The sequence below is a fragment of the Excalfactoria chinensis genome, chromosome 10 (genome assembly GCF_039878825.1).
Source record: "Excalfactoria chinensis isolate bCotChi1 chromosome 10, bCotChi1.hap2, whole genome shotgun sequence".
Classification (NCBI taxonomy): Eukaryota; Metazoa; Chordata; class Aves; order Galliformes; family Phasianidae; genus Excalfactoria; species Excalfactoria chinensis.
The window spans coordinates 17,153,814-17,181,135 of NC_092834.1; the positions used below are offsets into that span (position 1 = coordinate 17,153,814).

General features: G+C 49.4%; 2 protein-coding genes across 3 annotated transcripts; both read right to left on the reverse strand.

Annotated features, from left to right (window-relative positions):
* Nucleotides 1–710: 710 nt before the first annotated feature.
* EDC3 (enhancer of mRNA decapping 3) lies at nt 711–21,734 on the reverse strand. 2 transcript variants are annotated; one of them, XM_072345850.1, is made up of 7 exons: nt 21,601–21,734; nt 18,977–19,158; nt 17,600–17,913; nt 12,510–12,845; nt 4,275–4,428; nt 2,829–3,046; nt 711–1,809 (listed from the first exon to the last, which is right to left on the reverse strand). In XM_072345850.1, exons 2-7 carry the CDS (start codon nt 19,138–19,140, stop codon nt 1,475–1,477), a joined length of 1,521 nt encoding a protein of 506 aa, XP_072201951.1. In that variant the 5' UTR covers nt 19,141–19,158; nt 21,601–21,734; the 3' UTR covers nt 711–1,474. The 2 variants fall into 2 exon arrangements, with proteins under 2 accessions (XP_072201951.1, XP_072201950.1); XM_072345849.1 differs by lacking the exon at nt 21,601–21,734 and having other exon boundaries at nt 18,977–19,177.
* Nucleotides 21,735–22,061: 327 nt separating this feature from the next.
* On the reverse strand, nt 22,062–25,859 carry LOC140256733 (cytochrome P450 1A4). Its single transcript, XM_072345496.1, has 7 exons — nt 25,760–25,859; nt 24,725–25,594; nt 24,141–24,267; nt 23,818–23,907; nt 23,610–23,733; nt 23,437–23,523; nt 22,062–22,865 (listed from the first exon to the last, which is right to left on the reverse strand). Exons 2-7 carry the CDS (start codon nt 25,580–25,582, stop codon nt 22,559–22,561), a joined length of 1,593 nt encoding a protein of 530 aa, XP_072201597.1. The 5' UTR covers nt 25,583–25,594; nt 25,760–25,859; the 3' UTR covers nt 22,062–22,558.
* Between the last annotated feature and the right edge of the window lie 1,463 nt (nt 25,860–27,322).

Here is a 27,322-nt window from a genome sequence, read left to right on the forward strand (position 1 = left end):
CACAGGGCAGCTGTGCTCATGCTTCAGCCTGACAGAATCCAGCTGCTCTAGAGAAAAGGCACTGTGTGAAGCTCTGAAGTCTTCCACAGCTGCTTGAACAGGCTGCATGACAAGTTTGGGATCAGCAGAAGCTTTGAGGGCAGGTGAGGCCCCAAGAGAACAGAATCAAGAGCAAGCAGGAAGGGAATCAAGGACCCCTCTGTGGGAACAGAGCCCCAGTTTGGCATCTGTCTGGTGTCACCTGTGTCACCTTAGCCTGGGCACAGAGGCCAGAACTGACCCTCACTCCAGGTCCCCAGTGGGCACAGGGGGACAGACTCCACATCCACTCCCACCTCTGTGTATCCACAGGAATGCTGTGGCCTACCAGTCACTACTGGGTACACAGCCCAGTGTGACCCGAGGGCACTCCTGAAGGCCAGGGGTTATTTCTTTCCAGTATACCCAGTACCAGGACACAGGTGTGCACAGCCATCCTCACACACAGCCTGTGTGCCCAAAGGGAATGACCAGATGTGTGACCGAACCACACGGAGCATGGGAAAGATACTAGAAATACTGTAGGGGGACACATCCACACATCACCTGCACCACGCAGCACAGAGTCAGAGCAACACTACCCTGCTTCACTGTGCTTCCCCCGGTTGAGCCACTCACTGTGCCAGAAATAAGGGGAACAAAACAAAAACAAACCAAACAAACAAACCAAAACACTCTGGAAAAGTTCTTTACCATAACATACCTTGTTCCCCCCCAAACAAACAAACAGCCAAGAGAATACATAAGCAAATAAGGCCTAGCTGAGGACATTGGTGCTCCCAGAGCGTGTGCTGCCTGAGAGCTGCTGGCTCCTGATATGAGCTTTCTGATGAGGGAACTCTCTCCTCAAAGGGATGGAGCTACTATTGCCTTCATGAACAAGGAACAGGGAGGGGGAATCCAACAGAACAAAACAAAAATCAAATCCATCTTCCCACTACAACTGCAGGGAAAAAGAAAAAAAAGAAAGGTTATTTCTACACAATCCAAGGGCGCTGCTCCCACCAGGACAGCTTGCTGGGTCCATCTGCCCAGAAGGACTGGAAATGCATCCCAAGCCTCCACACCACCCATCGCTTGTACCAGAACATTCCCATGCACATCCCTATGCTAAATAGTCCCCTGGCAGGTCTCAGCAGCAACCGCTGCCCTTGCCAGGGGCAGATATCACTTTTCTGTGTGTTCCTTCTCACAATGGCACAAGAGAATGAAAACAGCTTTGCAGTTACATTTGCTTCCTTCTTTTTTGTTCCATTTTATGACTTTTTTTTTTTTTTCTTTTTTAATATAATATTTCTTCTGGAAGGAAACTCTCCAGAACTTCACATCCTTAAGGCTTGTGATGCCTGTTTACCAGTCAGGTTCCACTGGACAGCTTATTTGACAGAACTCCTCCTCTCTTCTTTTCCTTCAGGTCAAGGTGGCTGGATGGGCTCTAAGTGGAGTGCAAGGGGATGACGAATTTGCAGCCGAAGGGTGAGTGGTAGTTTATTCCCACTTCCTGAAAGACCTTCTGGGGAATGCCAATGTCACAGAGGTACACACGCCCTGCCCTCTCACCCAGGGGCAGGGGTAGCCCCAAGGCCAGCGACCACTTGGCATCAATGCCCTGCTCCATTTCGCTTATGGGAGGGTCTATGCTGAGGACGGGTGCCCGGTTCTGGTTGGCCCAGTCCACAACTGCTTTGTACCAAGGCTGATCTCTCAGAAAGGCATTTTCATGACAATCCAGGCAGTTGATCACTAGGTCAACAGGGGTATCGGGGAGATCTGAAAGAAACACAAGCACTGTGAGCAGCGAGGAGCAGCCTCAAACCTCAAGCTAAGTCTCGGTGCCCTCCTTCCTCACACTGTGCTGCCTGCAGAGTCTCTTCTGTTTTAGTCTCCAGTACCTTCAGTCTTTTTCCACACAGTCTGGCCTCACAGGTTATCACTGCTGTACTTCTGCAGAAGACACTGACATCAGTATTTCAAAGCTCTGTAACTTGCTCCAGCAGCCCTCAGATGGCACCACTGAGCTGGCTCTCCAGTCCAGGCAGCTTATGAAAGCAGGGGACTTCTCCTTCCATTAAAAAATGGAGATTTTTCTAATCTGCACACTGAATAAAAAGCATTTTGTTCTGGAGTACACCTGCTGGACAGCAGTTTGTTTGCTGCAGTGCTGCCTGTTTCACTGAGCTCAGCTGGCCTCCTTGTACCCACTGTCTGCTGCATTACCTCCTCACAAAGCATCCAGTTAGAAAGCATCAGTCTTCACAAAGGCACATAAGGCCCTGGCACCACAAGCACAGTACAATATATTGAGCAGTGCTCCAGTTCTCATATTTGTCACTCCCAAAAGCTTTTAATAAATGAGGTCTTATAATAGTGCTGGTGAAACAACAGAGAGAAACAAGCTCTCTCACAACCAAGTGCTAAGTATCAGCTTATTCTAGAGCACACTAAGATCTGAGCTCTGACAGCTGGCTCAGCAAGGCTGCATGCTTGGTGCGAAACAGCAGTTTGGATGCTCATTTCCTTGTAGTTTCAATATGCTGAACAAGGCAGGCCGTTATTCTAAGAGAATGGCTGGTCTGACTCAGCTTCACACAGCAGCTCTTGTGTTTGTTCAGACCGGAAACATCTGTACCAGCACAACTGCTCCACTGTTGGACCTCTCGAGCCTCTGCCATCCCACCAGCCTCCAGGCACACTTCTGGATGCCACTAGATGGTGCCACTGGCATGTGCAGGCAGCACCAAACCGAACAGCACAGATATCTGCAATCGCCTGCACTGCTCCCCACTTACCTTTGACGCTGGACACCTGCTGGCCTTGTGTCTTGCTGAAGAGGTTCAGCTCGTTGGTAATGGACTCCAGCATCTTGACGAAATTGGGCAGGAAAAGGATGACGTGGACATCGTGGTTGGAGAGGTGCCGTCCACAGCTGATCCCCTGGGCCCCTTTCACATGGGGGCCACACAGCAGGGCTACCGTAGGCCGCTGATGTACATTTTTCGGGTTCAGCCTAAACAGAGACAAAAGAGGTATGGTAATAAAGCCCCAAATCTTCTACCTTTGTATTGCTAGGGGGAAAAAATAATAACAACAATAAAAAAAATCAGCAAGATGCAAATCAACAGGTGTTTTGCAAGCCTTCTGCTTTCTCTGAAGTGAATGGAACCCATATCCAGGCCTAATAGCAGGGAGCTGCTCTGTTTGCAGGTTCACTTTAAGATCTCTTTGCACCCATGGCAGAGAGGTGGTCCCAGCCTGCCCTGATTCATCTCACAGCCAGCTTATACTTTCAAAGCAGGGGACATCACCACTGCTCTTGCAGCAAGCCTCAATTTCGTGCAAATTTACTTTGAGAAGGCTTTTTCTCCCCCCTCTGACTCTGAAGGGCAGAGCTGCAAAAACCACAACAGCTTAACAGTTTAAGTTGTGAAAAATGAGCACTCCAAAGGCAGCACAAGTGATAATGCAAGTTATAAATCAGATTTTTCAGCTGAGAGGGTCAGAGCTGCCTGTCACTTGCTGCTTTAATTCAAACAGTCAGGACCTGGAATGCAAGTAAAGCACTCCTGCACAGAGACTGTTAGGGTTTACCTTCCGTTTCAAGAATAAATCATTTGGACCTTCTACTAACAATCTAAGAATACATGTGCAATTGCCTGGTCACATCAACAACAGTGCTAAGGGCAGGCACTGAGCAGACCTCCTTTAGTCAGCATGTGAGAAGAGTGGCAAATGCTCTCCAATCTTGCTACCAAATTAGGCCCACCAAAAGGGCAAACATTCTCAGTTCAGCTATCCAAAAGCTAACTCAGCCTTGTGAAGAGCAGAGCAGCACTTTGCTTTCATTAGCCAACTTTTTACTGCTATCATTAAACTGCAACGTGTATAAACAACAAAGGAAAGGTTCAGCTATTTCCATAAAGGGTCGGCTCATTAAAATTCTGACATGGTTTAAACAGCCTTGGGTTACAGTTCTGCAAAGGTAAGTTACCTGAAAAAAAACGTCCATTAAATAGAAAGGAAAACAACAGTTCTGCTTTGTCTTTGACCCAAAAGACGCTTCTGCTCCTAGACAGAGCCAAAAAGAAGCCCTTCTCTTGGTAAGTCATTCACCTGTGGTGGTATGCTCAGCTAAACAACTTATGCTCACTTATCCCTATTTTGAGGAAGGAGGCAGCAGAAGCAAGATCTTCTCAGAGAGGGCAAACTCCCAGCAGAGGTGATGGGATGAGTGTTACCTGTTGGGTCCCCCGAGCAGGCTCAGAGCCATCTGACTTGCACACACTCCTGTCATCTCCAGCCTCCGCTCCAGGGTCAGCCCATGCTTTTCAGCAACTGACAGCAGCTTTTTGTGAAGCTCGTACGACACGCTGGGCACAACCAGCCCCGAGTCTGGATTTGAGGAAGAAATAAAGAGAAAAAGCTTCAAAGAAATGGAAAACAAACATAACTGGATGCTGCAGTCTGTTGTTTTTCCCCCCCTGACAGCAGTTAGAATAATAGGCCTGGTAGATGTTATAAAGAGCCTGTTCAACCCAATAGTCCAAGTGAGAGCATCACATGTATCCCACCTTGCCAGCTCAGTTTGCAGCCACCACAACTATTAACCCAAGGGATAGTGAACCCACTTATCCCCAGATACTGAGAACAGATTCTGGAAGTCTCCTGTTAGGAATACACTTGCTCAGCCAGGAGGAGTTGCTACTCTGCTTAAAACAGTTGTTCCTACCTTGTCAGTAGCACAGGCTACTCTCAGTCACAAGAGAGGCTGTAAACCAGATACTCCCCCCATTACACTTCCTTGTAGTTGGTTCCTGGATCTCTATCAGTTCCAATGCACAGCAAGCCATCCCCATTTGCCATGTAAGTGTCCCCACTGCCTCGGTGGTGTCATGTCACATCATCTGCCTTCAGACACAAACACTGAACTGCAATACATTGGAGCAGCGAGGGAGCAACGCAGCTGAAAGAACAGAGTCTATAGAGGAATTCTTCTCAGACATTTGACAGCCTGGTCTGAGAGCCAGGAAATGCTTCAGCATGTGGATCAGGGGAAAAACAAACAAGAGAGGTTTTGTTAAGCCATGAGAACAACGCCTGCAGCAGCAGCAATACCATCACTCCAGCTTGCTTCCACAGCAGAGTTGTGTGGAATCAGCAGGTGAAAGAGAAACAAAGCTGAATAACTCTTCAGGCCAATTCATTGCACACTCCTCCTAGCAGGGGAATCTGGTGCTGGCTTCACAGAAAGAACCCTGCAGTAAACTCCTCTGGAAACAGAAGATTTCTTGACACAAAAAGGCAGCTATGGGAAGCCACAGCAATTCTTTGATGGTGTGCTGAGCAACACAGGAAACTGGGAATAGTTACTCAAGGCATGTGGAGAAAGAAGTACTAAACACAAGCATCAGGTGAGAAAAACTGCTGCAACAGACAGCACGATAACCTCACGTATATTTGGCCACAGAAACCAGACTCTCTATTCTAGCTTTTCTCTGCAGCTTATGATTGCATCCTCTTTGGTCTGTATTTGATAATTAGCCCTCTGCAGGATTACAGATACAGGCTGTTCTGCCTTTCACACACGCTCCTGCGAGCCCTGGGGATCCTGAACCATCTCCCAGCTCAGGAGCAGCACAGCTCAACTCCCTCCCTGTACAGGAGGAACACAGCTGAAGCACAGCAAGAAAAGCTCGTTTCCCTCTGCTCGGCTCACTCACAAGCACTGCTCCCAGCCAGACATGCAATCCCAGCAGAACCACATGAGAGCTTCTGTGCCTTGAACTATGTTATAACACCAACTGTTTAGAGAAGGCAGAGAGTTTCAGTTTCTTTGCAGACTTGCTTTGCTGGGAATTCCTCACAGGGCTTCTTTGTTGAAGCCTCAGAAAGAAAAGCTAAGCAGAAATGCTGAAGGCCTAGCACAGATGCTCAGCAGCAGTACCAGCTCAAAACAGAGCTGCAATGGCGTACACATCCGCTCAGAAAGGAAACCTAACAGTTACTCACATGCTTGAGCAGAAAAACAGCATGAGAACCAGTTGTAACAAGCCACTGCCACATTCAAATGAGGAAAGCAGCGTGTTTTAATTGCTAAGAACTATCGTTTGTACTGCCATATTTCCCCAGGGTGCAAGGCACAAACCACTAAGCCAAGGCACTGCGGAAATAGCAGGTTTTGCATATCCTGAGGTTTTCAGAGCACAGGTGCTCCTGTAAGGTAACAGGGCAGAGCAGATCACACTGGATGTTGGGCTGAAGCCCTACGACTTTCATCTCTCAGCCCTGCAGACACGCAGGGACCAAACTTGTTCAAGCGCTTGACCTTGCATGCTAACAGCCCATTAAACCACCTCTGCTAACGACCTTTTATTACACGCAGTGCACATGGGAGCATGCACACTATCAAAGTCATTTTGGAGTCCTGATAGCAGCCGCCAAACGTTTGGAGTCATAAGCCACTAATAACGCTATGCCTGTCCCACTAGTCACGCACCTGCCCCATGTTCACACACCCTCTCAGCCTCCAGAGTCACGCAAGGCTCAATCCCATCCCGATTCCTGCTACTTCATCGGCTCTTGTTTTTCAGGCTCAAGGGAGGACTTGGAATGAGTGACCTGAAGTCAGGATGTCACTGTGCAGTGGTGCAAGCCACATCCTCTGCTAATACGGAGCACGCGACTCGCAGAGCTCCCTCTGAGCTGCGAGCACCTGCTTCACCACGGCACTAACTCCTCAAACCAGAAGGATGGCAGAGCCACCTCATATTCCTTATCTATCCTGTGCAGTGTGGCCTCCCCTACAACCACTTACACCTCTCTCAATCACTTCTTTCAGGACACGAGGTGTTATAAGCACAGCTCGGCCATCAGCAAGACAAAACCCAGTGCCCAGTGGGTTAATGCAGAGGGAACTGCTGGCACAGGATGAACTCATGTTCAGCACTTGGCTTGGGCTACACTTTGCCCTCGTTGCTCCCTCTCAGGGGCAGGCTCCAATGCCAAGAGAACTTCCCTTCTTCACACTCACGCAAGGCCTGACCTGTTCGACTGGCTTATCAGAACCAGGCCGAGGGAGTTAAATAAACTGTGACAGAAAGCAATCAAGGAGGCGATGGGTAAACCCACAAACAATAACACTACTGCAACAGAACTGAACTCCTGCCAACTTTAATTATGTTTGGGTTGGACAGTGCGTCTTCATTGTTTGGTAATGAAGGTAATAAAAGAAATTAGCTCAGGCCTTTTAATATTAAATAAACGCATTCTACAGCTGCCTGGGAAAAAAAGGGGGGGAGGGGGAGATAAAGCCTGAACAGTTCTGTGACACGCAGAGTATTGCTGAAGCCTGATTAAACACGAAACTCAGCCTATGGGCCACGCTCTGTCCTGTGCACAACGACTGCAGACAAGCTGCCTCCTCCAGCTTCACTATGCCATGCTACACACACACTGCCTGGAGGAAAAAATAACACCCCATGCCAGCAGAAGGACTGAGCTAACAGTCCCAAAGTTATCAAAAGGTTTCCCCCAACAAGCCCAGAGCTACACTGCTGAACAAGCCCCAGACCTGTGTTTTTAGCTGGACAAAACAAGAGACGAGAAGAGATGCTCAATCTCCATCTTTTACCCAGTTAGATGCTCTCCAGATAATAGAAGAATTAAAAGCAAGTTGCCTGAATGGACGACACAGTCCTAGACTTTGGATCTTGTGAAAACTGTACACAAAAGCTCTTCCCCTCCAGCAGCAAAGAGCACCAGGTTCCACTGCTGCTCAGCTCAGGCTCAAAGCTGCAGTTACCTGCAGTGGACATAACCTGCATCCACGTGAGGCAGGTTGGATATCACCAGTTTGCTTGCTGCCTTGTAAAGGGCGTAAAGCTGGAGCCACCTGCCTGCAGACTCAGGAAAACACAGTTATGTGCCCCACACATTAATCCAAACACAGGACCCATAAGGGCCAGATTTTAAAGTCACCACTATGTTATAATTAAGAGAAATTCAGCAGGAGTTTTGACTGAAGTTCCCCTGTTTGTTTCTCCCAGCACTAACACATAATTCACTCTGAGTAAAAAACCTGTCAGATGGACAGAGAGGCCTTCCCCATGACCCCTTTGTCTTTTCTCCTGCAGCTGCACGAGGTGAACTTCCTTTGCACCCTCCTCAAAGATCCCACATCATTCAGCACACAGTCACTGCAAGGCAAAGCAGCTACCCACAGGCTGAAGCACTAAAACTTACAGAGAGAAGAGTCAGTCAAGGACACGGCACAGAAAAGCCACACTGTCATCATCCACACAGTTCTGCAGGCTGACCCTGGTGCATCAGCTGATTGCTGCCTTGATTTACTATGAAGCTTATTTTCTTTCTCCGTCTCCTTAATGTGTGGAAAAGGAGTTTCTTGCAGGACAATTTGGAAGCCTCGGTAGGGGAAGCACAGAGAAAGAAATGCCTTACCAGCAGTTCAGGGAAAGAAAGGAATACCTCATCTATCTGGCAAACAGCCCTCCCCTTTACTCTGTGTGCTGTCTCAGCAATACCCACTGCTTACAAAGCCAGACTTCAGCTATGAGCCTGCTGTGTGCATCAACAACCCCTGCTCAGTGTGGGAAAGAAGGTAAGGTGTTGTGGCACACAGGAAATTTCAGCCTGGTTTGATGGCCGCAGGCCAGATGAGGGAGACTTTAATCCAGTTTAATCATCATGAACTGAAACCTATGACACGCAGGTTGCATGTAATAGCAGTGATTACGAGGAAAGAAGAGATGAACTGCAGAAAAGGAACCATTAAGAGACACAGACATGACTGAGATCATTAGAGTCACTGATGACAAACCTACATGCTCCACCCTACCACAAATGTCTCTAGGCTCCAAGATATCAGCACATCATTGGCTTTGTGGATACTGCTGGAAAACCCAATCCCAAAACACTGCTGTTTGAACACAGCTAGCTCTGATGCTGATATAGCAAGTAGGAGGAACAGAGAAAGGCCTGTGCCAACGGGCATTTCAGCTCTAGCCAGACAGCTGTGGAAGTAGACAACTTACACCTAACAGAAAGGATCAGCAACCTGCCCTTCCGGGGAGGGAGATTTCTGTGAAACAGCTGTGCTTCCCTTTTTAAGCGTTATATAACAGCAAACAGATCAATAGATGCCAGCCCCAAGGAATAAAGAGCAGTTAACATCTGGGAGTGATTCACCTGTAGAGCTCCAGGAATGGATACAATTTAGCCACAATCAAAGCAAGGCTTTGAGCTTCCAGTTTTCATTTCTATTTTTGGAACAGATCCTGACCTTCATTCCCTACTTCCTCCACCATAATCCTTACCCTGTAGCTCCACAACACTGGGGTAGACTCCCTGCATTCACTCTGCCTCTGTGATACTTGCCTCCTCTTCCACACCTCCCAGCACGAGTTTCCTAAGTCAGCTGAGCAAACCCCAAAGCATTTTGCACCGTGGGAAGACACCTGCAGCCTGCAGCACACCGCTCAGTTCTGAGATGTGCTGAGCCAGGAATCCACGTTAAGCTTCTCGTGATAGAAGAGCTGTTCTCTCTGCAGAACTCACATTTCTGCAATTATTTCATGGATATGTAGTATACAAAAGGTAATCAAAGGAGAAAACGGGGGGGAAAAGGCTTGACTGCTTGGCACCATAAGAATGACACTGAAAAAGGCATCCTGATGGGATGCAGTGCCTTTTGAGCTCTGCATACATCCTTCAAGGCTCAGCTTCTTCCAGTCAGCAGCAAACACTGAGACTGGAAGCCTGTGGAGTGACAAGGGTTGGATATTTAGCTCGCTGCCAATCACCACCAGCATCACTTTGTGTTATTACAGCAGACAGGATGATTATTCTACCAGCCAGAGCTCTTAAGACGATCATCTTCAAGGCTGGCCAAGGGAAAAAGAAAAGCTGAAGTACTTACTTCCCCTATAGCTAGGAAGGGCTTTTTGCAAACAGCTGGAGTGCTTTCTGTGAAAAAAAGAACCCTTCAGGAGTCCAGATACAATTCTAAAAAGGAAATTCAGAAGCAGAAAGAAACCTTATCGCAGATATATCCAAAAATAATGGCATTTGGGGCTCCTGGCACTCAGCTGACTTCAGCACCGCTGTTCTTTGAGTTGCTGTAGCTTAGCATATCCCCCTTTCAGCTGCTAAACAAAGAAATCCAGATTTCATCAAGTGACGGCCCATCATCGCTCCAAGCATACTGAAAAGCCTTCTGTCCTTCTCACTACAAAAAGCACTCGACTGAAAGCCAGGAACAGCAGGCAACTTACAACTGTTTACAAAAGCTTTTGCTAGCTCGCTGGTAGCATTTCCTAAGCAAAAGTAAACTTCCTCAGCTAACACAAAGAAAACTGCCCTCTGTGGGGAAAAATACATCAAGATACGCAGCAATGGGACGCACAGTTTGCAGGGCTGTGAACGTGCCCTGCACAGCACAGTGGAAACGGAGCTGTAGTTGGCAATACCTGTTGTGTAACATGACAGCTTTTCTTCCAAACAGATCCAGAATTCCATACGGGAGACTAATCACCCAGCAGCAGCTAATGAGGCTAGCAAGACCCTGAAGCTACAGAGAGAGGGTCACCACTCTCCCTCTGCAGACTTGCCAAGAGCAAAACAAAACAGCAGCGCTTTCACAGGGCTGCTCCGCTGTGCACGCTGCAGACGGGGTGCCAAGAGTTTCCATAGGAAAGGACAATGGAGTTCAGCAAATGATTTCTTTTCCAACCTCTGAATTTCCACCCTGAGCTTTGCTGGTTACGGCACGACAGTTTTCCTCCCAGGAACTATGCTTCTAGAAAATCATATCAGCTGCACTTCTCACACAGTTTGGTTAGCCTTTGTTTCGGTCTAGACATACGTAGAGGCTCTGTCTCTTCCAAAAGAAGCCAGCTGGAAGATGAATTGACAGATAACACGTTTTAAAATCCTCACACAAAGGAAGAAGTGCTTATTCACACACAGTACAGCCCATCGGGAGCCTCAAGCCACCGGGTGCTGTAGCAATACTGAAAGCTCGCACAGAATTAACATGTTATTGGTTAAACTAAGCAGAAGGGAAAAAAAAAGGCATCAGAAGCTATTAATACAGATCTGAACCGCCACTTCTGCTTCAGGAAGTCTCAAAGTTGTCAAACATAGCAGATCAACAGGAAGACGGATGCCACAAAAGGAAAACTCAGCTATCACTGCCTAGCAGAACCAGTAAGAAAATGACATTTTTCTACAGAAAAGCAGCAAATCACTGTGAATGAATCAGCTTCCTTCCAACAAGCGTTTCACACCCCAGATGGAGTTTTTCTGGGCAGAGAAAGAATGATGGGCCAAGGACCTGAGCACATTCACGCTCGGTGGTCAGACTGCCAGGATCCAGCTGTTTAGTGCCCCTCTACAAAAACATCTGGCATTTGATTTGATGCTGATGTGGAACAGCAGCCCTGGGGTGCCAAAGCTCCTTCACTGCTATGGTGCACTTTTTAGCACTTGCAAACTGAAGACAGGTCACAAGTAGGCTAAAGTTACAGAGTTGGCAGTTAAGTGTAGCATTAAGTCAGACACTACGCTTCACAGCACGTGTATGTATATAGAGATTCCCAACTGACAAATACATCAGCTTACAGAAGCAGCTCTTCAAGAAAACACCACTGGTGCTTGGCCAAAATAAAGAATAAAATATTAGTGGACAGGAGATGAGGAGCAATTTTGCTCCTCTCCAGAGCCATGGATTAGGAACTCGGGAATCGTTCTCTGCATTCAGACTTTAGGAGTGCTGCCTCCCTGCAGGCAGACAGCTCATCGTGCTACCCTCACCTCTGCCCAAGAGATCATTTCATGGCAGTAAGCAACAGACATGAGATGCAAGGGAAGAATTAGAGCCTACATAAAAAGCCATTTGTTTGGAATTATGGATGGGAAGACCCAGAGCTGTTTCTTTTTACACCAATGACATTAAAAGTTCCTTATAACCACACAATGGTGACGCCCTGGAACAGATTACCCAAGGAGGCTGTGGACGCCTCATCTCCAGAGACATTCAAGGCCAGGCTGGATGTGGCTCTGGGCAGCCTGGTCTGGTGGTTGGTGACCTTGCACGTGGCATTGTGGTCCTTTTCAACCCAGGCCATTCTATGATTCTGTGATAGAATACTTGAAATCTCCTGCCTTCTATCATGGCTCCCATCAAAGCATGGTTCCTCTTCAGTTTCCATTCCTTTTAATCCAATCTTCAGTTTTGCTCCTTACTGCAGAAAACTTACCTTGTCCTATCTGAATATTTCTGATCTCAGAAATATTACAAATAAAGGCTACAGGCACATGAGAGTCACAGATCCAACCTTACATGAGTGAATGTACCACACTAAGCTGACAGACACCCCTAGGGGCAAACGATCCCCCAGATGTACCCCAGCAAAGCTGCAGAGCTTGCACCCTTATGGTGAAGGGACCTGGCATACCCGTGCAGAATTCTTTGTTAGCATTCTGGGGTACCACAATCCGTCTGTAGACTATGGGCTCTGACTCCAAGATGTTCTCATCGTGCCGATAGCGAGCTGGCTTTTCATTCGGGGTCCCACGGGAACGGGTGCCGCTCCTCCTCTCGTAAGTCTCAATCTCCTCAAACACAGCTGCCTTGTCAAAAAGGGCCAGGTTCCCTTCAAAATCAAAATCCGTGTCTGGGATTTCATCGATGTCGTCCCCGAAGCACTCGTCATCTTTGCTCTTCATCTGCCCGTTTTTCAGCCCGCTCTTCTTTGGAGTCACCTGGTTTGGATGGCGGCTACTGGATGACCCTAAACAAAAATAAAAGCAAGTTTTGTAAGGGAGGAGAGCTCACGTTTGGTGTCTACTGACCAAGGAGATGCTTGTTTCTCAAAGCACCTGCAGACCTCATCTTTGGTATTACTCACACTGAGATAAGCTAACAGAAATCAGAAGAGAAGGCATCAGGGAAAAGACTTTCAGGGACTTTCCTTTGTCAAGACTAGAAAAACAAGCTTGCTCACAGTAGGCAAACCAAGCATTTCTACTCATTTAATTCAAGATAGGGGTACATTAGTGATAAGATAACAAGAGAACCCTGGTCTAGGACTATCTTATTCATACTGCATTGAGCTGATGTTCATACAGGCGCGTAACCCAAGACTTTTTTTAAGTTTTCCTAAATTTCAGAACAATTATTAGACCAAAATAGCTTGCTTTGCTTTAATATTTACTGTATTCTAAGGTAATCATCCTTGAGTATAGTTTATAGAAGTGACTACATGCACTGAATCTGTCTGATAACACTGAAACAAATCACCGCCAAGATGACATGTGCTCCTTGGTGCGTGCGTCTGCTCCTTGACAATCACCCCCAGAAATTAAGCAGCATACATCTCTTTTTTGATTCACACATTATTTACAATTAGAGAGGGAGGATGGGAGAAAGCTTCACATCATCTAAGGATGTTTAAGGAACAACCCACAGACTTTCAACAGGCAAAACCTTCATGATGTCTGCAAAAGCTACCTGTAAATGCAAAAGGCTTTGTGGTGTCTTCACATACCACCATCTCCCTGCAATGACCATATTCCTAAAGCACATACTTTCTTGTCTGGAGGTTAGGTTTTTGGGGTTTGTTTAAAATATGGCAACAGTTTGAATGCTCAGCTTATACCAGAGTAAAGCCAACTATCCCCAAGCACCCTTGTTAGCGACGAGTCAGATAACAGAGGTCCCTGCAGCAACACAGCTAACTTCTCTAAAGGGTTTATCCTAACCTTGCTGTATCTCTAACCATAGAACAAAGCCACTACAAAGCCACAGTTATCACTACAGTGGTCAGCATGAAACTCCAGATACAACATGGTGCAGCCAGCAGCACCAAACCTCATCAACACTCTATTTCTAGAGTATCAATAATAATTGGATGTCATTACTAACTATAGCAGGTAGCTCATATATAGACTCATTTTCAAGCTGCTGAAGACTACATAGTTTATAACTGAGTGAGAACAAACTACTGAAATACACCATTCGTCAAGAAGCCACTCAAGCATAGAGAGCATTAGTGAAGAATTGCTGGTAACAACATAACACAGAGGGAAAGGACAAGGCTTTCCAGCAAGAATTCCAGTATAAGAGCTGCAACCAGTTATTTACATACACAGTTTTAAGAGAAAGGTTTTACTAACACACAATTTTCACTCTCTCTCCCCCAGAGGAAGGATTCCCAAACCGAAGTTAACACACAAATCACTCCAAAGCTGTATACAACTTGGCATGGAGCTGGCAGACATTGCATTCAACACTGCTGCTAACAGCAGCACAAGAAACAAAAAGCCAGGCCAACACAACAGGCCAAGTCTCCAAATGTTTCACTGACTGCAGGTCAAAGCAACAATCGAGAGACTCAAAAGTTCACATAAACGAGAGCTTGCACTGAACACAATGAGAAAACAAGCCCATCTCTTGTGTGAATGTCAGATGTTACGGCAGCTCGATCTGTTCCTGTTATCCAACAAGAGTTGTTATACTCATTGCCAGGTTTTTCTCCAAACTACTCTCCCCTGCCCTCAGCTGACCCAAAAAGCAAACTGTGGGGATGGGCAGCCCCGCCGTGCAGCAGATCCAGGGGACAGAGGCAGCTGATGTGAGCAGCGTGTAAATGCTGACTGAATGAAAAACTGCATTAGAAACACTGCAAGAACAATGGTTGGAAAGCTCCTCGGGCTCCCCTGCAGACACCGTGAATGGGAGCCAAGACCATACCTCATCAAAACGAGACGTGCCAGCATTGTGCTGGGCAGCTCTCTAATCCACACCGATGGATGCCAGCCCTGAAATACTGCTGACCCCACAACAGGCTGTCTTATTATAGACTGCATAACCACCCACTAACAGGGGCTGCAGAGGCTTCCTACTGCTCCAAGCAAAGTTAAGCGGTGTTCATCTTACTCTCTAGATAGGCAAGGAGGCAGGCAGCTGGCACCATCAAGGGAAAAGGGCTGAAAAATTGGCCAAAGGGAGGAAAGGGAAAGCTCAGGCTAACAGGAGAAGCACCAACTGCCTTGCAGGTTGCTAGTGTGACACTATCCCAGGCCCTTTCCTGAAAGCTGCTATTCACAGCCCTGCTTGCTTCCACAGCCTGATCCCCATCCTCTGCCAATCAACCACAGCAACTCAAGAGCTTCCAGCTCAGCTCTTTTCAGAGCCACTCTCAGAGCCTCTGCTCTGCGTGTATATGTGCACAGCATATTAACAAGAACAGCACATCTCCACACCAGCAGCTTGACAACGCACAGAAAAACACCTCCCTCTGAAGACAAACAATACTTCCCAGGCTTCTGGTTTGTTTCTTAGAAAAAAAAATCTTTTATGTATAGCATACAAGCAAAACGTAAAGCCTCTATTGAGTTGGCTGCCTTCCTGGCAGACCCCTGCAGGAGCTCTCAGCATCAGCCCTGGCATGCACAGCCCCAATCCAGCACAGCACATACCCTGTTGTGCAACGTGCAATCTGTGCTGCTGCTCCGTGCTTATCAACTGCTGTCACACATGGACTCCAAAGGCAGAACTTTGTCCCTGACTTGGCACACTAAAGGGCAGCAAAAGGTCAACTTTGAACCACGTTAAGCATGGGCACAGTGCAACTTAAGTGCTAGATGACATTTCAGCCCATCCTTGCCTTGATTCCTGTGGCCAGGACTACCTCCATCACACTGTGGAGAGACTCATACATAATTTAGCCTGCTCTCCAAATAACATTCCAGAGGGTAAGAGTTCAATTTTTCTCCCTCATTGAGCCGAAAATGAAGCCAAGCAAATAAGAACCTGCTCGTAGCACCTTGCACAACCTGTTTTAAAAAGAGTCTGGAAAAGAAAATTGGACCCACTGTTGTGCTTATGTAAAACTGAAGCAAGCTGTTGGTGGGTTGAAGTAGTTTGAAGCCCTCACTGCACACCCCAGACCCACCGGTCTGCTGTTATGTGAGGTGATTTGGCCACAGGCTCTGCCCAGCAAGACTAAATAAAGCAGGAGTTACTGCAAACAACTAGGGGTAGAAGGAAAACAGAAAGGCTTCAAGATGGCTAAGTTCACCAAGGAGCACATGCTCTCCCCCTCACATCATCTTCAGACAGCATACAGCCTTTCACCTCCCTGTTTAATTGGCCCCATCCACCGTGAGTTTGTTTCTTTTCCATACATAAAAACAAGGGGGAAAAAATCAAGCCATATATACTGATGCTGTAATAATTGCATGATGAAGATTCAGATGTATATATCTGAGGGGGCTTCATGGAAGAAAATACATAAATAAAAGGTGAAAACCAAAGAACATACCCAGTTTTGGCACAGCATGAGAGCTGGCTGAGGACTTTTTAAAACAGGAATTAGAATAGGGACGCTTGGCTTTGAGATGCACTGATTCAATCTTTACACCATTCTCATTAGATGATGTTGTGTTTTTAACAACACAGCAAAAAGCACTCTTAATTACTCATAGGGCAATGCTGTAATAGGTTAAGGTTATACATGCTTTAACTAAACCAGTTTCACAATATCATAATTTGGTTCTGGTTCCTTTTAGAGGAAAAAATGAGGCTGTCTTTTGGGCTGTTTTCACTAAGGAAAGATAACAGGAGTTGGGAAATCATTCTAACCAACATTATCCAGTCCTATCTTTTGCAGCATTTGATGTTCTTCACACTGTTCTTCACACTGAACAAAGATGGGCAGTGTTAAACAATGGTACAACATGGCAGAACTGTAGTGTAACTGACCCTTCCATTCAGCTCACACCTCGCAATACAACTTGTCCTTTCTATTTTGCCTTAACAAGTGCAGCAGAACATCTTCCTATGAGCCCTTGGATATTTTCTCTGCCCCTCCTCCTGACCAACAGCTCACAGGGCTGGAGAGAGTAACAAGTAGCACCTGTGTTCTTCAGCACCTGTTGTTCCTCTCCACTGTGTGTCCACATGTGTCTTTTCCCTGTTGCCAGCCCCCAGATATCTGTTCACTCCTATTCTCATCTCAATCCAACCTCTAACCTCACACCAGCAGAAAGAAAAGGGTAAGAAGAGCTCATGTTAGCTTTTATGGGCCAGTAACAACACCACCAGCACCCTGCAATCCTCCCAACCTGTTGGCCACAGGACTGCAGCACACAAAAGCTGCCTCAGGCTCCCACTCAGAATGCCCCGCAGAAGCCAAGGAAACCATCCTGTTCTTGATTTTTAGCTGATCAAGTGCTATAACAGACAGATTTGGCTGCATGAACATTCTCATTAAGTTCTGCATGAGATCACACCACCACTATGAAGAAATTTAAGACGAGTGCAAGACCCCTGGAAGACCCATACTTGCAATACTTTGAAGCATTTGTTCTGAACTCTCTCCTCACTGTTTACCTTTCTCTTTCCCAGACCTTTTGGGTGGCAACACAAGTGTAAAAGCAAGTAAAGAAAACTCTGGTTTGAAATACTCTTGCTGAACAAGGGCATATAATGCAGTGGTAACCCAGGCAGGAAGGAAAGTTACAGGTGAACACACAGACTCACAAGAATTATGCCTACGACGAAAGCCTTTAGATTGATTCAGTGTTTCCATGTGCCGATCCATATAGCTCTTGGAGCACTGCTGCTGTGGGGAGATGATAATATCCTGATTCTTCATGTCTGTCCTCCTCGGGATGTTCTGCGGGGCACTGCTGGAGTAGGGCTTCTTAAACATCTTCCCAGTGCCATTCTGGCTGGGCCCCACTTGGCAACCAACCCCAGGGATGCCCGTGTCTGCCTGCTGCAAGTCCCCGCATTGCCTGCTGTCCCCTGGCCCTGGGATCTCCAGAATTTTCAGCTCAGTAATGTCACCTGCCCTAAAAACAAGAACAGAAAACCAGTCATTCAGATATTTAACATTCCAGTTACTTCTACAAACAAAAAACAACCAATATCGTACATGGGATTGGTTAGAGGTTTCCTTAGGTGCCCTTAACAGTGAAAACAAGACAATGAAGGACTTTAATACTCTGGCACATACATTCCAGACATCAAAACATTCAGCTGAAATCAAATGAAAGCCTCAGTATTTCTGTGCTGCACCTGGATTGTGTTCAGGAGGTTCTGTTCTCAGCTTAAAAAGGAATCAATCAAGCAAAAATAATAATAAAATAAAATAAAAGGCAATCAGCAAAACCTTCCCCAAAATCTGCATTTATTTAAGTGTTCCTAGATAACAATTATCCTCAGCCTGGAAGCTATTTTTAATCCATATCTACATAAAGCTATCATTAAATTAGTGCAATTCACACTTGGACATAGTTGGCACTTGATTTTTCATGAGGAGGATGATATAACTAATGTAGCAGTGAGCCAAAACAAAACAAAGAAGTGGTTACAAAGACCTCCATCTGGACAGATTGCAAGACATAAATTAGAAGTTAGAGTCTTCCATTTCCAACTTAATAAGTATGTGTCCAAATGGGATGCAGAACTGACAGCAGGAAATTAACAAGCGCCTGCTAAAGACTTCCACAGCTCCTATGGGAAAGGACAATAACCAAACTCCTTCAAAATGCAAGTTCTTTAGGAAAGAGAACTGATTTCCTCATGTTAGTGCTTAATCTAACTTAAAAATATATATCGGTGACTTGGAGACTTGACTTCTGTATTATGAAAGGTGCACTGGAAATAGGAAAGTGTCCAGTGACAGACAAGTCTTATTTGTTCTTTTCCTGACCCCAATGTTACCAGGAGCTGGTGGGAATGAGCACAAGGGAATGACCACAGTGCTGCTCTGGTTCAGCATCCTGCTCCCAAACTCACTCCTGTCTACACGGAGGAAGATTTAAGGCAAAAAGCCTTTTCAAGGCAAAAAGCAAAACACCCACCCAACCCTCACCTGGAAAAGACACAGGAGACACTGGGACCAACACTAACCTGAAAGTGACTTCTGGCACGAGGCACTTAACCCCGTTATGGAAGGGCCGTGTAAGGGAGATGGTCTGGCTGACCTGATCCACAGCAGACACTCGCCCTTGGTAGACTCCCAAGCTTTCTCCACAATTAATTGACACGATGCTTCCAAGCCAGTCCGTAGCCATATTTCTGGCACACAATTGCTGCAAAGAAACACAGGCCTGGCTGTGAGAAGACGCAGACATGACAACCTGAATCAGCATCAATCACATCCCCCATCCCACACGCTGGCTCCCACCCAGGCTCTGGCTTCATCAGCTTCTCTCCTCTTTGTGAGCTGGAAATAACATCTACACGTACACTAAGGATCACACTGAAGCATAAATCGCTGGACAAGGCTCTGCTTAGTAGCCTGACTTTATCCATATCACCCTTTGCTTAACTGAACCTTTTTGCAGCAGATTTTAAGACAAGCAGCTTTGAAGTACTATTTTTGGTATCCAGTTTTGCCTGTGTACTTTCTGTCCCTGTGGCTTCAAACAGGGAATTTATCTTCCCTCTGTACAGACAGCGAGGAGAACAGCTTGTACAAACTGGTGAGAACACTGATCCCTGCGTGTAGAAACCAAACCCAAACAGCTTTAATCGGAGAATCACAGAATGGCTTGGGTTGAAAAGGCCCACAGTGATGGTTTCAACCCCCCTGCTATGTGCAGGGTCACCAACCACCACACCAGGCTGCCCAGAGCCACATCCAGCCTGGCCTTGAATGCCTGCAGGGATGGAGAATCCACAACCACATTGGGCAGAAAGGAACCTTTAAGGGAACAGACAGGTAAAGAAAACAACACCAGAATCCAGATCAAAAGTCTCCAGAGCCAGGAGGATCAGCATCACAAAGTTGCACAGCCTTCCAGCAGCTGCACTAAGTTCTACAAGATCATAGGAAACACAAAGGTGCACTGCCTGGTTACACCTTCAGCCCCATGTAACTCCCTCACAGTTCTGATGCTTGACAGAACTTGCATCAGCACACTTTGAAGCAGCTGAACGCACCGTTTGATCCCAGACTTTATTTTCCAGACAAACAACACAGGAAGATAACAGGCTCGCTGCCATCACAGCACTACAAAAGGCTAACAGGCTGTCAGGAAAAACTAATCGCTGCATGTATTTGCCTTTCTCTGTGGAATATTTGCTCAGTTTATGGACACGTGGTAAAAAACATAAAGGAAGAAAGTGTAGAATGTAGCCTAGGGAGATTAACATCAACACATCCCACGTTTTGATGAGGCCTTTTCATTCTCCCCTTTCTGCTTCCCAGAAAAGAGATAGAAAGAAGCCACTAAGAATAGCTCGGACATACACATGATATTGAGAAAACCAAATCTCATTTCCATGAGTTTTCAAGAGACTGAAAGTGAGATGCTTCAGCGGGAAGCAAACACCAAACCTGCTCATCGTGCTGCAAATTTAACAGCCTCCTCACTTTCTTGTTCCTGTGTATTTATATTAACCCACGATAACAGCACCCTGTATTCCAAGGTGACAGCCGATAAAAGGCACTTCCAAAACACAGATAACACAACAGCCCAGGGCTTCTGCAGCAAAACTAGAACATCCCGAGTTAGAAGGGAGACATAAGGACCAAGTCCAACACCTCCCTTCTCAGCTTGTCACATCTAATGTAAATGTGTCACAGCATTCAGTACACATCACCACCCTGAGAGGATCCTAGAAAGGACCTAGAAAGAGTCTCTCTCTACAAAAGCATCATCACGTTTGTAAGCAAACACAAAGAGAACTCCTGATTTCAGATACTCTCACTTTATGGGCGCATCATTCACTAAGAAGGTGCTGCCCATTTAGTCAATGAATTACTCAACCACGTGTGAGAAACGTGAGCACGCTTGTTTATTTACACACGCACAGAAAGGCAAACTTCCTGTCTAATACTCTCCCTCACACTCTGAATTTCTGCTACCACAACCGGCAGATACCTTCGATTTCTTCACACCCCTGTACTTCAGATTTATGTTACTGATGCCCCGTCAAGTAATACAGAACGCCAAGCAACACTCGCTTGCAGCACTTGGAAGGAAGCAAGCAGAGCCTGACAGCATGAGACGAGCCGCTGGATGTACACAGCGCTCTGAAGGAGAGGGAAGGCAGAGGGAAGGCAGAGGGAAGGCAGAGGGAAGGCAGAGGGAAGGCAGAGGGAAGGCAGAGGGAAGGCAGAGGGAAGGCAGAGGGAAGGCAGAGGGAAGGCAGAGGGAAGGCAGAGGGAAGGCAGAGGGAAGGCAGAGGGAAGGCACAAGCAAGGCACAAGCAAGGCACAAGGCCCTCCTCCCCCTACCCCAGCGCTGAGCTGGCACTGAGGGGATCCCGGCGGCCCTCCAGCCCTTGGCCGTGCAGCCCATCCCGGCCTCCCCCAGCACAACACCCCGCAGGGCTCACGGGAGGACCGAGCGGCGGCCCGCCGAGCTCTAGGCCTCGCTCCCGGCCCCGCAGGCCTGACGCTCCCCAGCCACTCCCCCAAGCTCCGGAACGGCTCCGGGAAGGGCTGGGCGCTACGGCTAGGCCTCAGAGCAGCGACGGACGAGGCCCAGCCCCCGCCATCCCGCCGAAGCCCGGCCCCGACTCACCTCACAGCCGCCGCTCGCCGCCCGCCCGCCGCTGCCTCCCCTCACGCCTCAGCGACGTCCGGAATCCGTCACTTCCGGTCCCGCCCGACAGCGCCGCTCGCCCCGTCGGCGAACAACCATAGAGAGGAGCGGAGTGGAAACGGAGCGCTCTCTGCGCATGCGCCGGGCGCTTGATGGGAGCATGCGCAATGTGCGCTGGCTGCGCTGAGTGGCTGCGGTGTTGCTACGTCAGCGGGTCCGTCGCACCTTCGGCGGTGGCAGGTGGTGGGTTGGAGCTCGATGGTCCCTTCCAACCTTAACGACTCCGTGACCCAGCACCCACAGGGACAACCAAGCTCCCATCAATGTGAAAGGCTCAGTTCAGTTCCCCCCCCCCCCAGGAAAAACCCAGATGCAACCAGAGCTTTAAGGACAGAGCTGTGATCCACCTTCCCCTCCCAATGCAATGAGACCAGCTAAATGCAATGGACTATCACCTTTATTAGTTAGAAAACCTGGGCAGCTTTTACCTCTTTTTCCCTGCCTTTCTATGCAGGGCACAGAAAACAGGCTCTGATGTGCCAGGAGGATTTGCCCTGCAGTCCTCATTTTATTAGTCACAATGCATAAATCTATTGCAAAAGAAGAACAAAACCAAGCAGCATAACGCATAACGTGGAAGCCGAGAGTGTCTGACTGTCTCTCTTATTGCTCTGTGTCCCTTCTTCTCATTCGTTTGGTGTTTCCTAGGAGGCATCTCCTTAGGAGGCCAGCTAATTCCTTCATGTGTGAGCAGCACTACTTATATAAGTAGATATAAGTATATGTTTCTAGTAGTCAGGCTGCCCCCAGCGTGCAGGTGCTCATCCTGAGCATGGCAGGAGGGACGTGGATTGCCTGCAGTGAAGCACTGTGCTGATGGGAGCATCTCTATGCAATGGGGTGCGAGCCCTCAACCACACAAGGTTTGGCTCCCTCCTCACGCAGAGCTCTTGGTGGGGAAACGCTTCTTCATCTGGAAGCACTCGCACTGCTTGTATTTCATGGTCAGCCCGTACTGAGGGGTGATGTCCACCTGCTGCCCGGGGGCCAGGTTGATCTCCAGCTGCTGCAGGATGGTGGTCAGGAAGAGGAAGACCTCCCAGCGCCCGATGGACTCTCCGATGCACCGCCTCTTCCCCAGGCCAAAGATCAACACCTTGTCACCCTCCGTCCTGTTGATTTCGGTGCCTGCTGCATTGAGGAAGCGCTCGGGCTTGAAGGAGGAAGGCTCCTTCCAGATCTTCCTGCAGCAGAAGGGAGAGACCTGAGCAAGGTGTTGGGGCCAGCGGCCAAAGAAAGGCTTCATTTCCCCATCCTAAAGCCCTCTGCTGAGCCTCTCGATCCACAGTGCTGGCTGCACGTCAGCCTCTATCAGCTCAACCCATCAGCCTCTATCAGCTCAACCTCCACTTTGAACTCTCATTGTGTTTGCCTGCACAGATACCAGGGTTGACTGAACTGGGCACATAATTCCAGGGTGCCCATTTCAGCTGAAAAAGGAGCACAAGAATCAGGCAGGAAGGATGGGAACCAAAGGGATTTCTCCTCTATCATTCTCCCTGCCCCAGCCTGCCCCAGCCTGGCTGCACTGTGGGATTTCCCAGCACCTCAGTTCAGGGACTGCTGCTTGGATATGGGGAAATGCATTCCTGTGTAGCACAAAGCTTCTGACACCTGGTCTTGGAATCCCTTCTGCATCCACCAGCCATCACATTGCATTCATGACCTGCTCAGCTTTGGCATGCAGTTATAAGGATGGATCTGAGGGATCCTTGTGCCCGGTGCACCCAATTAGGAACGCTTTGGTGTACTCACTCGTCATGGTTCACTTGCCACTGGTTGATAAACACGCAGGTGTTCTTGGGGATGAAATAGCCATTCAGTACAGTGTCTTTCGTTGTACTGCAAGAAAGACAGGAGGAGAAGTCAAGAGGAGACCCACAGCTTTGTAGCAACCTCCAAAGAGACAGAACCCAAACAGTGCTTACCTATGTGGGATGGTGAAGGGCAGGAGGGAAGAGTGCCGGAACACCTCTAGGATGAAGGCTTCTGTGTAGGGCAGCATGCTTCGGTCGGACAGCCGCGGTCTCCTCTCCCGGCCAATGGTCTGATCTGTGGGATATGGACAGGAGGAGCTGGTTGGGGCCAGCCCTCAGTGGAGGTCCCAGCCCTGGAGAAGAGGGGTGATGAACTCACCCAGCTCTGCCTGAATCTTCTTCTGGATGTGGGGGTACAAGGCAGCATACATCATGCACCAAGACAGGGCGGTTGTCACGGTGTCAAAGCCTTGACAAGCACAAAAGAAAAGCGTTCAGATGACAAAAGAAGACGGGCGAGAGGATATTTACAGATCCCAGCACTCTCAGTGCTTTGACTGGTGACACGCAGCCAGTATTTGCCTTGGAGCAGTTCCACCAGCAAAGCCATCTGCTTTGAGCCCCGTGGTCCTTCCAAAACCCCAAGCTTCAGATCCCATTTGCCAGCAGCAGATGGGGCTGCACCCACAGAGATACCCTCACCTGCCCCAAAGAGGTCGTTGACGATGGAGATGATGCTCTCATCAGAGGGCTGGACGCGGACATCCTCCCCTGTCTTCTTCTCCTGGCAGTGCCCAATCAATGAGTCTGTGACGTCCCGAATGTGCTCCTGGGAAGAGCCAAAGGGTCAGAGACACGAGGGCATGTGGGATAGGGAAAGCTGGAGGCAGTGAATGCCTGCAGGAAAGCAAGGAGCAGTGAGATGGTATGGTTTGAATTTTGGGTGGTCCTGTGTGGGGCCAGGAGTTGGGCTTTATGATCCTTGTGGGTCCCATTTAAGGTATTCTGTGATCCTGGGTAGGTAACAAAGCCAACCCAAAGGGTGAGGAGAACTAGGGATGTGCTAGAGAAAAATCAGCAGCTCTGGAAGCCCCACCACATCCTGCAAGCAGCAGAATTAGATGTGAGCTTCTTCCATGGCATCTTGGTTTCATCAGGCAGAAGGCAGAGCAAAAGCTTGAATTCTGTGCCTTCTTTCAACGATGTTAATGAGTGGGATCATGACAAAGAGAAGGAGCAGTGAAGCAAGGGGAAGGTTTGCCACAGAGCAGCACCCAAGCTCTTACCTTATCAAAGGTGGTGTAATGGTTCTGGACAATTTTCTCTATGAAGGCATTGAAACGGGTGTTGACATCCTTAAAGGCAGCCATAGCCCCGTTGGGCAGGTACCGGAGCAGTGGGATGAAGTCAGAGGGGTTGCCAGCAGCAGCCACATCCCCAAACTCAGTGTTCATGTTCACCACGCTGAGCAGCTCCTGGTCGTCGTGGTCGTAGCGCTTGCCGAAGCAAATGGCACAGATGACGTTGGCCACCGACACCACCAGGTAGTTGTTGGGGTTGAAGGTCTGCTTCTCCTCCATTATCTGCAGGAATTTGGTGACCAGGTAGCTGGCCTCGGTGGAGACGTGCTCCTCCAGGAGGCAGCTGGAGGAGGCTGTGGGGCTGGCGGCCATGGAGAAGGTCTTCAGGGCGTTCTGTGCCAGCTTCCTGCGGGCTTTCCATGCGTCCCCACATTCGTAGCTGAACGCCAGGCTGTGGCCATTGGAGACATACTTAAAGCTGGGCAGGTTGGGGCGTCCCATGAAGTCTTCTGCTTGCTTCACCAAGGCTTGCTTGATGGTGTCCAACCCGCTGAGCACCACCACGGGCCAGGAGCCGATGGTCACCTCCATCACATCCCCGTATTTGCGGCTCATCTGGGTGAGCACCAGGTGTGGGTCCTTCCTCAGCTCCAGTGCATTGCCCAGCACTGGGAGCCCACGGGGTCCCGGGGGGCTGCGCAGCCCCTTGGGTACGTGCTGCCGGCGGGTCTGGGTCAGCAGCAGCAGCAGGCAGAAAGTGGCAGCTGCCACCAGCACCTCGGTGGCCGAGATGAGACCTGAGCTGCCCACCTGCACCATCGCTGCCTGTGGCCCCACTGCCATCTGGAAGTAAATCTGGGGGGGAGAAAGTGCTGATGGGAAGAAGGGTCCTCCACCAGATATTGGGGTGTGAGACTGTGGGGGTGACAGTGACCCCACACAAGCCAGTGAGACCCCCTCACTGCCCAGAAGCGATGGCTGCAAGTGGGATGATGGAGGGTTGGGGATGGCAATGCTCACCTCTGGCTGCTGCTGTCCCACGAGGGCCCGATCCTGTCACCTGGTACCCGCTGTCCGTCCGAGCCTGCTTTATATGCATCGCCTCCCGCTGCCATTGGCCGGGGCACCTCCCATCACGTGACCCGAAGCTGAACTGCGGCCAAACTTTTGTACCCCCCACCCCCCCACCATCCCTCCTCCCCGGTCCCCCCCTGGTTCTGCGGGGGGGACACCTGCACGGAGCCCCGACGGGGCGGGGGGTGCCGCGGCGGCACGGCGCGGAGGGCGTTCGCAGCGCCACGGGCGGTTGCGGGGACACCGGGCGGGGGGATCCGGAGGTCCCACGGGGAAAGCAGTGGGGGGGACATCGCGTGCGAAGCGGGCGGGAGATTTGGGAACCTGCAACGCCCCGGTCCCTGCAGTCACGCTACCGGGGAGGTTCTTAAAGGAGCCGCATCCCCACGCGACTCCGCGAACACGCGGGGGGCGGCCGCAGCCCCCTCCTCAAGCTGAGCTCCACGCTGCCGGTCGCTCCGCCCCGAGGTGGGGGTCCCGAATCCAGCCCCTTCCCCACGCTTTGCCCTCGGGGCTGGACGCGTGGCCGCCCCACGGAACTCACGTCGCGGGACTCCCGTCCCAGTTAAAGATTGTCCAGGTTCGCGTGAGAAGCGATCGTGCCCTCCGTGCCCCTCTGCCCCCAGAGGGCACGCAAGGGAAGGGGGGGGGAGGAGGTGGCGAGTGAACAGCGCGGGGCCGCGGGGAGGAGGGAGCTGCTGTTTGGAGGGGGGACACAGAGGGGACCCACCCCCAGGCGCTTGGGGACATCGCGTGCGAAGGGGGAGGGAAAAACGTGGGACGGTCACTCTCTGTCACGCTATGGGTGTGTGGGTGGGAAATGACTTTTAAAGGGCCAGGGCGGTGGCCCCAAGTCCAGGAGCCCGGCCCGGGGTCACGGAGGCGCCGGGTCCGTGCGGGATCAGATCCCCCCCGGCGCCGTCGGGGGTTAACGGGGCTCGGTGCCAGGCGTGTCCCCAAGGCAAAGCAGGGCTCAGCAGTGCCTCCGCGAGTCCCCACTTAGGGATGACACGGCTGCGGAGTCCGAGGATAGCCGTGCAGCCGTCCCACGCGAGCACCCACGTTCACAATCAGCCCCGTTCTGCAGCGCTCCGAGCTGCTCGCCCGAGCTGCGCATCCATCCAGTTACACCCTCTCATCCCCCCCAACCCCCCCCCAGCCTTCTCAGCGCTTCCCGTCAGTCTGAGCTCATCTCCCTCGTGCTGACCAGCACCTTACCCACGCGGGGCTGGGAGGCATCCGCGGGCTAGGAAGCCTGCTTGGTGCCTGTCATTAGCGCGTGCAATTATGGGGCCGGCTTTCAGCAGCGGGGGTTTTGTAACTGTTCTTGACAAGCGTTAATGAGCCCAGGCGCTGCTATTAACAATCCCGCTCGAGCCAGATGTTGAAAGCCTTTATTAAACATTAGCTCAGCTTGTACCTGGGCAAAATTCCCACCGTGCTTTCCAAGGACCGGATGAAAGCCGGGGCAAGAAGCCCGAATTTTATCCCACCTCATCAGCCTTCCTG